Source organism: Haematobia irritans, chromosome 3 (genome assembly GCF_050003625.1).
Source record: "Haematobia irritans isolate KBUSLIRL chromosome 3, ASM5000362v1, whole genome shotgun sequence".
Taxonomy (NCBI): domain Eukaryota; kingdom Metazoa; phylum Arthropoda; class Insecta; order Diptera; family Muscidae; genus Haematobia; species Haematobia irritans.
Genome location: NC_134399.1, coordinates 214173063 through 214186898, shown reverse-complemented (window position 1 = coordinate 214186898; position 13836 = coordinate 214173063). Strand labels below are relative to the sequence as shown.

The window sequence follows — 13836 nt, the reverse complement described above, 5'->3', positions numbered from 1 at the left end:
TTTTGGTTTTAAATCTTATTTTAAATTTTAATAGAATCTCCTGAAAACAATTAAAAAAACAACTTGATCTATTGACTGCCTCCTATAATGAAGTTATAGATTGAAATGTGGTTTCTAGAAATATTTATGTTGACAATCTAATTAAATTCAAATGACATTTTGTATATTTCTTCACGGCCTATAAATATGACATAAAGGCACGAGGACATCCATAATGAAATAAACAAGCGGAAGTTAATTTCACACCAAATAAGGGAAAAATTTCGACACATAACCAAAAGGAAATAAATCGATTTACACGAACAATGTCAACTATAGTGATCACACAAAAAACCACAATCAATAGTGACAAATACAAATGTCAAAGTTGCAGCAACTGTCATTGGCAACAACAACCACAAGAGTAGTGATTTTCAATGCCATGGGGAAATGAAATACTCACGAATAGGGCTATAATCCCCTATAAAAAATATCGATTTAATGAATTTGAACTTAAAATGAAGTGACAAAATTAAAAATTATCGAAATTACTCTGTATCTCTTGTCGAATGAATGACATTCGACAAACCCCTATGTGGCACTTCATGTTCCAATCCTCTGCCTCATTCCCTAGAGCTCCACACTTTTACAACTTCTTGTTGCCATCATTCAGACAGACAGCCCCACCGAATACTATTTTTTTTTTTTTTTTTTTGAAAATTCTTACTATATTTTTGGATATCTTGACAGTATTTATTGGCTGACATTTATTCCATTTTGAGATTTATTTTTGAAGATGATCGAACAGTCCGTATCAGCCAAACGGTGCGGCAAATGTGAGCAGCTTTCATTGATAGTTCTGTTTTTGTTGTTATTTGGAGTAATGTCATTTTCAGTTTATGCACTGTGATTACAAAACTGAAAGCTAAATTTTCTATGAAAAAAAATGACAAAATTTACTATAGAAAAAAATTTTTGACAAAATTTTCTATAGAAAAAATTTTTGACAAAATTTTCTATAGAAAAAAAATTTTGACAAAATTTTCTATAAAAACAAATTTTGACAAAATTTTCTATAGATAAAAATGTTGACAAAATTTTCTATAGATAAAAATTTTGAGAAAATTTTCTATAGAAAAAAATTTTGACAAAATTTTCTATAGAAAAATATTTTCACAAAATTTTCTATAGAAAAATATTTTCACAAAATTTTGTATAAAAAAATATTTTGACAAAATTTTCTATCGAAAAAAATTTTGGACAAAATTTTCTATAGAAAAAAATTTTGACAAAATTTTCTATACAAAGTTTTCTATAGAAAAAAATTTTGACAAAATTTTCTATGGAAAAAAAATTAGAAAAACATGTTGACAAAATTCTCTATGGAGAAATTTTGCCAAGTTTTTGGCAAAATTTTCTTAAAAAAATGAGAAAATAATCTATAGAAAAAGATTTTGAGAAAATATTTTATAGATTAGAGAAAATTTTCTATAGAAAAAAATTTACGAAATTTTCCATAGAAATAATTTTTTTTTTCCACAGAAACAAAATTTTCTATAGAAAAAATGTTAACAAAATTTTTAAAAAAAATTCTAAAAAAATTTTGGCAAAATTTTCTTAAAAAATTGAGAAAATAATGTATAGAAAAAGATTTTGAGAAAATGTTTTATAGATTAGAGAAAATTTTCTATAGAAAAAAATTTTACGAAATTTTCCATAGAAATAATTTGTTTTTCACAGAAACAAAATTTTAACAACATTTTCTATAGAAAACAAGTTGACAAAATTTTTAACAAATTTTCTAAAAAAAATGTTGGCAAAATTTTCCATAGAAATAAAACTTTGACCAAAATTTTTAGAGAAATACAATTTTGACAAAATTTTCTAGAGAAATACAATTTTGACAAAAATTTCTATAGAGGTAAAGTTTGAATTTTTCTATAGAGATATATTTTGAAATTTTCTAGAGAGGTAAAAATTTTTTATAGAAATAAAATGTTGACAAAATCTTTTAGAGAAACAAAAATCAAAATAAAATTTTCTACAGAAATAATATTTTGACAAAAATTTCTATAGAACTCAAATATGGTAAAATTTCCGATAGGAAAACATGTATATACGGCCGTAAGTTCGGCCAGGCCGAAACTTATGTTCCCTCCACCATGGATTGCGTAGAAACACTGCTTCTAAACACTGCCATCCACAATCGAATTACTTGAGTTGCGGTAACGCTTGCCGATGGCAAGGTATCTTAAAACCACCTAACACCGTCTTCTAAATTGTAAGTAAGTCCATACGTGGATATTTATTAAATTAAAAAAGACCGATTAAATACGTATATAATTCAGTTTGACAAAACTTTCTATAGAAATACAATTTTAACAAAATTTTAACAAAATTTTTTATAGAAATAAAATTTTGACAAAATTTTCTATATAAAAAATATTTGGACAAAATTTTCTATAGAAATAAAGATTTGACAAAATTTTCTATAGAATTGAAATTTTAACAAAATGTTCTATAGAATTGAAATTTTAAAAAAATTTTTATAGAAATAAAATTTTCTATAGAAATAAAAATTTTACAAAATTTTCTATAGAAATAAAATTTTGGTAGATTATTTTTGGCTCGAGTGGCAACCATGATTATGAACCGATAAGGACCAATTTTTGTGTAATTGGGGATCGGCTATATAACTATGGACCAATTTTTGCATGGATGTTAGAGACCATATACTAACACCACGTTCCACATTTGAACCGAATTGGATGAATTTTGCTCCTCCAAGAGGCTCCGGAGTTCAAATCTGGAGATCGGTTTATATGGGGGCTATACGTAAAAGTAGACCGATATGGCCCATTTGCAATACCATCCGACCTACATCAATAACAACAACTTTTGCCAAGTTTCAGGTCGACAGCTTGTTTCGTTCGGATGTTAGCGTGACTTCAACAGACGGACGGACGGACATGCTCAGATCGACTCAGAATTTCACCACGACCCAGAATATAAAGGGTGGTTAAAATTTCAAGGGCCGATGTTGATTTTGAATAAAACACAAACAATTTAGGAAATTATTGTAATTTTTTTTATTATGATATATTGGTATTACTCAATTATGTATGGAACACAATATCGGCCAAATGGGAGCCGCCACCTCGGTGGCACACCTTGGTATTACTCAATTATGTATGGAACAAAATATCGGCCAAATGGGCGCCGCGACCTCGGTGGCACACCTTCATCCGATGGTCCAAATTTTCGATGACGCTGAGCCATAATGGAAGTTCTATGCCGTTAATGTGCCGAATTATCTCATCCTTTAGCTCTTGAATTGTTGCTGGCTTATCGACGTACACCTTTTCTTTCAAATAACCCCAAAGAAAAAAGTCCAACGGTGTCAAATCACATGATGTTGGCTGCCAATTGACATCGCCATTACGTGAGATAACACGGTCATCGAATTTGTTGCTCAAAAGAGCCATTGTTTCGTTAGCTGTGTAGCAAGTGGCACCGTCCTGCTGAAACCACAGATTGTCCACATCCATATCTTCCAATTCGGGCCATAAAAAGTTCGTTATCATCTCACGATAGCGAACACCATTCACAGTAACTGCCTGACCGGCCTCATTTTGGAAAAAATACGGTCCGATGATGCCGCCAGCCCATAAACCGCACCAAACAGTCACTCTTTGTGGGTGCATTGGTTTTTCGACAATCACTCTTGGATTCTCATTCGTCCAAATGCGGCAATTCTGTTTATTGACGAATCCACTGATGTGAAAATGTGCCTCATCACTGAAGATGATTTTCTTCGAAAATTGATCATCCACTGTTGCCATTTCTTGGAACCATTTAACACGTTGTTGGATTGTGTATCTCTCCATGGTTCAAATTGAGTAAGTCTGAAATAGAGAAATGTCAAATAAAATTCGGAAAAAAACTTGGCGTTTAGGTGTGGTTCACATTCAACATCGGCCCTTACAATTTAAGCACCCTTTATATACTTTATGGGGTCTTAGATCAATATTTCGATGTGTTACAAACGGAATAACAAAGTTAATATACCCCCCATCCTATGGTGGAGGGTATACAAATCAAAATAAAATTTTCTACAGAAATAACATTTTGACAAAAATTTCTATAGAACTCAAATTTGGTAAAATTTCCGATAACAAAAAAAAGGAATAACATTTTGAGAAAATTGTCTATAGAACTAAGCTTTTTCAAAAACTTCTTTCTTTCCGTATTAGGTCTATTATCAAAGTTCATTGCCTAAAGTCAAAAACTTCAAAAAAAGATTTTTTAAATTTTGATATTTATTATTAAGGCACCAGTGTCAACCTTGGATGCAACATTAACAGTAACGAGAAATGGTACTAAAAACCAAAGAGGGCTCTAACGATACATTGAAAGAAGAGTTTTCTTTTCTGAAGAACGAAGTTGTAGACAAGCAAAGTATTCTTTTGACGCTTAAGACTATTCTTTAAAAGCAAATAAAAAAATAATAATTAGAGACAATCGTTGAATCGCATATTATAAATTCGGGTTTCTCTGGTCTAAATGAAAATACTTTATAAGAAAGGGGAATTTCGGTTGTGTAAAATTTCGTTCCTCAGGAAAGTATCTTTTCTTTGGGTGTACTCTCACGCTTCAATTCCATCACGAATAACGTTTTTTCCGAACACAATAGATAAAAATGGTGTTGTAAGCTGGTAATCAATACAATGGACTGTCACTGGAATAAATCAGTCATTTTTCTTACGAGCTGTTTAGAAATGAGTCAGTTTTCTTACGAGCTGTTTTGAAATGTGTTAGTTGCAAAATATATCAAAAAAAATTATAAATATGTATATATCCGATCCACTGTTCTTGAGTTTTCTATTAGCGATTGTCTTTTGTGAAAGCCCTTTTTGGGGGAAAACATAAATTTTCTCGAAAACATGTGAATCCAAAGAAAATATCAAATAAGGGGATTCGGAAGCTTTAGCCAAAAAAATAAAAACAAAAAAACTCAAGGGGATAACATCGCAACACATAGAGAGATACGTGTATGCCAGCCGGCAATATTCTATGGACAGAGAGTTCACTCTACACACTCCAAAGGAAAACTCTAAAAATACAAAAAATTTCTAATTGATGTCGAAGAAGGAAATATGTGGCGGTGGTGGTGGTGGTGGCGTTGTGTTGCATATGTGATGGCCCCCATCATACACCCTCTACATGGAAAATGTCTCTTTCCGTTTTTCTCAAAACTAAATGCTCTATCTTTGTGTGCCGTTTTCCTGATTTTAATATTTCTCCGAATTATTTTTTTCTCATATTTTTTCTTCTTCTTTTTTTTGCAGGTCACGGCACTTTGAACAGTCCCAAATACGGTTTCAACACTTTGGAATCGCGCAAATCTCGCCAGCGTCAACGTTTCACACGCAAAAGTTCTTTGCCTTTGGAATCGGCGGGAGGAGGTGGAGCTGGTGGTGGAGGAGGCGGTGGTGGTGTGATTACGAACAATAGTGCTGCAAGTGCTGCCGGCAGCAGTGGAAGTGTTAGCGGACCCAGTAGCAGTGTTAGTGGTAGCAGTTTGGGTGCCAGTGCCACCACCACCAGCAGCACCACTTCCGGTCTTCATCATTCAACGAGTATGGGTATCTGCAGAGCGGAAACATTTCCTGTCCTTTTGGATTGTAGCATGGGTTCGGGCTTGGTCTTGGGTTCCCAAACACCTTGTGGTCGAGCGGTAACAATTGCCAAACTTATACCAGACTCAGTGGCTGATCGTTGTGGTTGTATTCAACAAGGAGATCGTATTGTGGCCATTAACAAAATGTACAATCTGGAGGTGCAGACAATGCGCCAATTGTTGGGCGATATGGGACCCCGACCTCCCCATAGTCCTGCAAATTGGTTGGAATTGGAAATCGAATTTGATATGCCCGATACAGTGGTGCCCTCTAGTGGGGTATTCAATGTGAAAGTATTGAGGGTAGGCAAAGCTGGCTTGGGTCTGAGTGTTAGTGGTTCTAGTCATGGAGGCTTTGTAATATCCGATGTAAAACCCGGCAGTCCAGCCCATCGTACTGGATCCTTACGGTCCGGTGACATACTCCTAGCCATAGACAATCATCCTGTGCAACATTTCAATGTGGATTCTCTGCTGAAAGATGGAGCCCAAAGTGATTTCTCTACATTAACAGTGAAACGGGTTATGCTTCCCGACTTTCTATTCGATGCCCAGCAAAAGGTACCCAATCATATTTATAGCAATTGTCCCAGTAGTCCCACAACGGACCATGATTTGTATGGTAGCGCCTATGTAGCCAATAAATATAATGAGATGAAATACCAGAACGATTGCCTTTCCATGAAATCCACAACACCTCAGCCAGAGTATTTCCGTGGACCCACTCTGGAGGATAATACCATGACATCGGTACAAATTCGACACCATTTGGCTGCCCCCAATTGGGCAAATGTGGGTACAATGGGAAGATCCTTTAATCAAAATACCCAGAGTTTGACAACAGAGTTGCCAGAGGATGAAAATAATTACAATGATTTTGTGGGCTATGATTTGGATCGCTATGCCAGGTAAGCATTGTCGGCATGAGGAGAAGTCCATATTTCATGGATGTTGTTTTTTGCAGTGTTGATTGTGCCACTTTACCTCCACCTATGGAGAACAAGGTCTATGGATCTGCGGCTAGTTCCCAAAGTAGTAAAAGTAGTGCCAGTTTACATCAGATTATTTTCAGCGTTCGTTTGGAACCCAAGGGAGGACTTTTGGGTATAACTCTAGCCGGTAGTGAGGATATTTCCAAACCCATAACCATAAGTGGTATTGTGGAAGGTAAGCTCCAGTTCAGTTTTAACATGAAGAGGAAAGACTAATTAACCTCTTTCTTTGCAGGTGGCATTGCCCATAAAAATGGTCAAATCTTAGTTGGTGATCAATTACTGGCCATCAATGCCGAATCAGTTCAAGGAATGCCTTTATCACATGCCACAAATTTACTACAAAATCTGGGGGATGTTGTTGATTTGAAAATTTTACGAGCTCATGATGTGCAAAATAATTTTTGCTCTGCCACAACGGATTCCAATAATTTGCCACAACCTCAGGCTATTTATGCCAAAGTTCAGAGACGTCCCAGAAGTCCTTCAACTAACACGGATAATGGTTCGACATGTGGTAAAGCGGAAAAACAACGAGTATTCCATGTTACCCTGTATAAGGATAAAGTATACGATGATTATGGATTTTCCGTATCCGATGGCCTCTATGAGAGAGGTGTATTTATAAATCGCATAAGATCTGGAGGGCCAGCGGATAAATGTGGAATGCTTAAGCCATTCGATAGAATAATGCAGGTGAGTAGAGGTCTCCAATATAGATGACCATATAAAGGGAAGTTATTCGAACGGCAGTGGAAGACGTTTTTGAAAGATAAAAACCTTTCAAATATAGGCTAAGACTTATTTTGAGGATTTGGCATCCTTTGTTTTAGATTTATTGGGGTTTTCATAGGCGTCCAACCTGGGTCCAACCTGGTGCAATGGTTAGCATGCCCGCCTTGCATACACAAACCCACTTTCGACCAAACACTAAAAAGTTTTTCAGCGGTGGATTATCCTACCTCAGTAATGCTGGTGACATTTCTGAGTGTTTCAAAGCTTCTCTAAACGGTTTCACTGCAATGTGGAATGCCGTTCGAACTCGGCTATAAAAAGGAGGTCCCTTGTCATTGAGCATAACATCGTTACGGGAAATTGGTGCAAATTGCCACTGACGGACCTATCACAGAACTGGTACCGGTGATCCAGTTTATAGCAGTTTTTAAATAGTGATAATTTAATGATTTCCATACTAGCTTAATATAAAAATCTTATTGGATCTACACATTTAGTCAAGTAGAATTACCAGAATAACCTGTTGTTCAACGTTTTTCAAAAGTTTTTCATTTCTGGTGTGATTCGGATAACCAAAGTGAAACAGATTTCTAAGAGTTTGTCCGAGACTGGTTCATGATGACCTGTCTATGGAGTGCTACTACTAAAATGTCCCAGAACGTGTCCTTAGGAACGAGTCCAAGGCGTGTCCTAAAGTGTAAATTTACCCCGTCAATGACAAACCCATGCTAAAGTGACCGGTCCCTTCCATACGTCTTGACCAGAACTAGGACTGGTCCATGCACACCAGAGACTAGTCATGTACCAGTCCTGTGCTTATGCATTTCCCGTAGGGATAGTATCGGGGAACACTCAGTGGTAAGGGAGAAGTTTATCACTGTGGTATCACAATGGACTGAACAGTCTAAGTGAGCCTGAAATATCGGGCTGTCACTATACCTAACCTAACCTTCCTCAAAGCTTAAAATAAAACACACGATTTATGTCTTGCTAGGTCGAATAGTACAGCATTTAGTGATTATCGTTTCAGTTGGGAATTCAAGAGTGTTATTGATGATTAGGGATTGTCGTTTACAATTTCTTGATATGACGTCGATGATTGTTCGGTGCCGGTTGATTCTGGATGGTCGTTGACAATTCAGTTATACGGCGTCGGCGACTGTTCGGTGTTGATGATTCAGTTTCGGTGATTCGAGGTTATCGTTGACGGTTTATTGATATTGTTCCATTCGATTCGGTGCGGATGGTTCGGTTTCGGGGATTCGGGATTGTCGTTGACCATCTATTGAAAGCGATTGTCGTCGACGAATTCTTGATACGGCGTCGGTGTCGAAGATTGACTTTGTAAAAATAAATGCGAAGGAAAATACAGGAATAAAATCCGAAGCATTTAGTGGGAAAGTAATCTAACTATCGAAACAATAGTGCGGAAGTAAACTTAATGCCGAAGCTAAATTAGTGCGGAAGAAAGATAATTGCTGAAATAATTAGTACGGAAGCAAGCTAAATGCCGAAGCAAACTAGGTTAGGTTAGATTTGGTGGCAGCTCGATGTATCTGGCTCACTTAGTCTAATCAGTCCATTGTGATACCACAAACTAGGTGTTTAAACACCTAGTTCGGAAGCAAGCTAATAGCCGAAACAATTACTGTGGAAACAAGTCAATTGCTGAAACAATTAGTGCGGAAGTGAACTTAATGCAGAAGCAATTAGTGCGGAATCAATGTAAATGCCAAAACACTAAATGCGGAAGTAAGCTAAATGCCGATGCAATTAGTGCGGCAGCAAGCTAAAAGACGATGTGAGTAATGCGGAAACAATCTAACTGCCGAAACAATTAGTGCGGAAACAAGATAAATGACGAAGCCCTTTATGCGGAAGTCAGCGAATGTGGAGGCACGCTAAAACTCATAGTAATTAGTGCGGAAGCAAACTAAAATATAAGTAGTGTGATATAAGTAGTGCAGAAACAAGCAAATACGCATGCAAGACAATTGCCGAAGCGATTAGTGCGAAGTTAAATGCCGAAACACTAAGTGCGGAAATAAATTAAGTGCCGAAACAATTAGTGCGAAAGTAAGTTAATACCGGAACACTTAGTGCGGAAGCAAGTGAATGCGGAAACAAATTAAAAGCTGAAGCAATTAGTGCGGAAACAAAGAAACTCGAAGCAAATCAATTGCCGAAACACTTAATGCGGAAGAAAGCTGAATGCCGAAGCAATTAGTGCGGAAATAAGCGAATACGAACCATTTCGTGCGAACCCAAAGTAACTGTTGAAACAATAAATGCGGAAGCAAGCTAATTGTCGAAATAATTAGTGCGGAAGCAAGGTAAATGCCGAATCAATTAGTTCGGAAGCAAGCTAGATGTTTCAACAATTAGTGTGAAATCGAACTACAAGTCGAAGGAAACAAACTAATTGCTGAAACAATTACAGCGGAAGTAAGTTAATTGCTGAAGTAATTAGTGAGGGAGCAAGCGAATGCGGAAAAAAGCCAAAAGCCGAAGCAGTTAGTGCGAAAGCCAAGAATACGAAAGCAAGTTAATTGTCGAAAGCATTAGTGCGGAAGCAAATAGAGGGGATACAAGCTAAAAACCGATGTGATTAGTGCGGAAGCCACCGTGATGCAATGGTTAGCATGTCCGACTTGCATACACGGGGTCGTGGGTTCAAACCCAGTTTCGAGCAAACACCAAAAAATTTTTCAGCGGTGGATTATCCCACCTCAGTAATGCTGGATTTCAAAGCTTCTCTAAGTGTTTCACTGCAATGTGGAACGCCGTTCGGACTCGGCTATAAAAAGGAGGAGGTTAAAGGGTTTCAAAGCTTCTATAAGTGGTTTCACTGCAATGTGGAACGCCGTTCGGACTCGGCTATAAAAAGGAGGTCCCTTGTCATTGAGCTTAAACATAGAATCGGGCAGCACTCAGTGATAAGGAAGAAGTTCACCACTGTGGTATCACAACCCTACGGAAAATGCACCCTGGTGTGTATGGACCAGTCCCAGTTCTGGTCAAAACATATGGAAGGGACCGGTCACTTTAACATGGGTTTGTCATTGACGGGGTAAATTTACATTTTGGGACTCGTCTTGGACTCATCCCAAAGGACAGTTCCTGGGACAATTTAGCAGGAGCACCCCATATACAGGTCGTCAGGAACCAGTCTCGGACAAACTCTTAGAAATCTGTTTCAATTTGGGCATCCCAATCGAACCCGAAATGAAAAACAACTTTTGGAATAGGTTATTCTTAAGCAATCGGATGTATGCCAAAATATCTGTCCGAAAATGGAACTCTGCCATTGTCCAGATACAACTATGATGTGAAGGGAAATTATCTGCATAGAAACTACAATATAATGTAGTCAGAAATCACATTATCATGTAACTGCCACAACTCAGTACTGAAACATAGCCAGTACAGATGCCATAGTAGAGGCAGACAAGCAAAATTTTATTTTGGACCAATTTTTTCCAAAATCGGAGAAAAATTCCCTCCAACGGACCAAATTTCCAATTCGAAGAAAAATGCCTTAAAAAGTAATTTATTGTTGTAGATAGTGCTTTTATTAAAAAAAACAAAGTAAACCAGAAATGAGTGATATGATTTAGCGGTTGACATCGGAATCCAAACTCCGACTTGTCAACTATTTTAAAGTTTGGAAAAAAAAAGACTTTTTGAAAAGGTCGAATTTTTAAAGGCAATTTTAGTTAACATTAAAAGACGAAATTCAAAAGTTGACTTAAACGTTCGAATAAGAGGTAGGTTAGGTTAGGTTAGGTGGTAGCCCGATCACAGAATTGTGGTATCAGAATTCAGTCCATTGTGATACCACATTGGTGAACTTCTCTCTTATCACTGAGTGCTGCCCGATTCCATGTTAAGCTCAATGACAAGGGACCTCCTTTTTATAGCCGAGTCCGAACGGCGTTCCACATTACAGTGAAACCACTTAGAGAAGCTTTGAAACCCTCAGAAATGTCACCAGCATTACTGAGGTGGGATAATCCGCCGCTGAAAAACTTTTTGGTGTTCGGTCGAAGCAGGAATCGAACCCACGACCTTGTGTATGCAAGGCGGGCATGCTAACCATTGCACCACGGTGGCTCGAATAAGAGGTAATTGAAGACCACAATACAAACGCATTTGGTTTGTTTGGTATAGCCTCACGAAGGCCGATCTAACGGTTGTATTTCTTGAGAGAATGTATTGCATTCTGGAATTTTCATTAAATTTGCTGTAGTGTTGCTTTGCACCCATAATTTTATGCGTCAAGTGTCCATCTTACCATTCCACTTCTGGTGCCCATTCGAATATTGGTGTTAAAATTGTCCGAAAAGGTATAGAGTCTAACCCAAGACCAAGACGCGAAATATTCATCCGATTTTCTTGAACCCTTATACGGTAATTGAAATGGTATCTAATCCCATAGATACTATTACGTGATAAAATTTTAAATACTAACATAGAAAAAATTAAAATTTGACCAAATTTATGAAAATCACAATGTACTGAATAGTCTAAGTGAGCCTGAAACTAAATCGGGTTGTCTCTTTAACCTTATTTATGCAAATGGACCAAATGGGCTAAATTCCTGTTGGTCGGACCGTAAGACGAAATTTAAACATTTTAAATCTTTTGAACCAATTTTGGTCCGTATAAAAATTTAAATTATATAGAACTTTAAAGCTAAATAGCTCCCTAACACATGTCTTTATTTTATAGTCTCCACATTTTTGGTTCGAATGCAATACCAAAATCCTTAACTTTTGTATCAAAGCCACTTCCTAAAATCCCAAAAAATATTCAAACATGTGCATAGTTGTTATTAATATTTCTCTATATAATTTTTTTTCTTTTAGGTTAATGAAATGAAAACTCAAGATTTTGATTGTTGCCTTACTGTGCCTTTAATAGCTGCTGCTGGTGACAAAATTGAGATGATAATTCAACGCACCGAATGATTGAACGGTTTTCATAAATAATGGCAGTAACAGTGCCTTTATTTCATATAGACTATAAGTTGGAAATTTACAACCATTCATATACTATATACTATATTATTTATTGGGTATTCAAAGGAATTTTGGAGAAGAATATTATTTGTAAACTTAAGAGAAGAAAAAAAAATATACAATATATTTAAGCCACTTTATTACATACATACTATATATAAAAACAACAAAAAAGAACTAACCAAATAATTGATTGAACAGAAAATGAGTGATTAAAACAAAATTTATTAAACCAATGACAAATTTATTATACATTTAAAAATATATACATATAAATATTTACATGAAACAGCCAACAAAATAAACATTTGATTATTATATATTGAAGGGAAATGAATTTGGAAACATTTAAAAAATTGATTTTTGAAAACTATTTATTTAATATATTTGTGCTAGAGGAATAATTAGCAAAAATCATTTTATTCATTAAGCATCGCTATGGCTGTAGAATTTATTTAAATACAGCCCAGCTCTCTCCAAAAAATAAAAGCAAACCAGAAAGGAAAAATCTAAAGTCAGCTGAGGTTAACTGAATTATACACTTTATCATTTTTTAGACCAACATTTAATATACCATCTGAAGTTCTTCAAATTAATTTGAACATATATTCATTGTTGCCTCAAAACAGCATTTGTAGAAAGCGTACATAAATTATGTCGCCAGGAGTCAAATAAGTGTATACTGGACAGGGGAAATATGTATGCGGAACAAACACTTAATTTGAGTTGAAAGTCGGCATATATAGCGAAAAAAAAAAAACTATAAATCTATGAACTCTAAATGCAATGCGAGTATTGATAGATATGTGTTATATCGACATTTGTGCGATTTTTTTGGTGGACTGTAGATCCATAGGTCGCTGGTTCATATCCGGTTCGAAGGACCAAAAAATGATTAGATGAGGAATCTTCCTGAATGGCACCAGTAGGGAATAGGAATTTATATGCCAAAATGAAATATCACCTCGTAGCTCCAAATTTATTCCTCGGGAAAAAACAACAAAAGACCAAAGGAAAAGGTTTGCAGATGTAACGAGACCAACCGGAGAAAATAAATATTACCAAAATGAACTCTTTCGTTGTTGAAAAGCAAGTCGACATTTATTTGGTTCATTACTTATCACCTAATATCAATATCGTAATAAATTGAGTAGAATTCATGGCTTAACGAAAAAACTAAAAACGACATCTGTATTTCAAAGATATTATATCTTAGTATAAATTTTGTAGGGATATCGGTTTAAACAGATAAAGATAAAGAAATTTATGGCAAAGTTCAAGTAGATTGTATTAATCCTGTGAGCCACATTTTAAATACAACAAGTATATATAGCACTAAGTTCGGCCGTGCCGAATCTTAAATACCCACCACCAAGAACCAAATATTAGGGTTTCCTTTCAAATTTCAGGAGGGCTTGAGGACTTGAGG

The 13836-nt window shown here is 35.9% G+C and overlaps 1 protein-coding gene across 2 annotated transcripts in view; it reads left to right on the top strand.

Annotated features, from left to right (window-relative positions):
* Grip (Glutamate receptor interacting protein) overlaps positions 1–12921 on the top strand; it is a 186548-nt gene extending 173627 nt beyond the window's left edge. For both annotated transcript variants that reach the window (XM_075302746.1, XM_075302745.1), the window contains 4 exons: positions 5328–6567; positions 6624–6826; positions 6887–7347; positions 12255–12921. In XM_075302746.1, the coding sequence (XP_075158861.1) occupies positions 5328–6567; positions 6624–6826; positions 6887–7347; positions 12255–12356 (2006 nt within the window). In that variant the 3' untranslated portion in view covers positions 12357–12921. The remainder of the gene's footprint in view (positions 1–5327; positions 6568–6623; positions 6827–6886; positions 7348–12254) is intronic.
* The last annotated feature ends 915 nt before the right edge of the window (positions 12922–13836 follow it).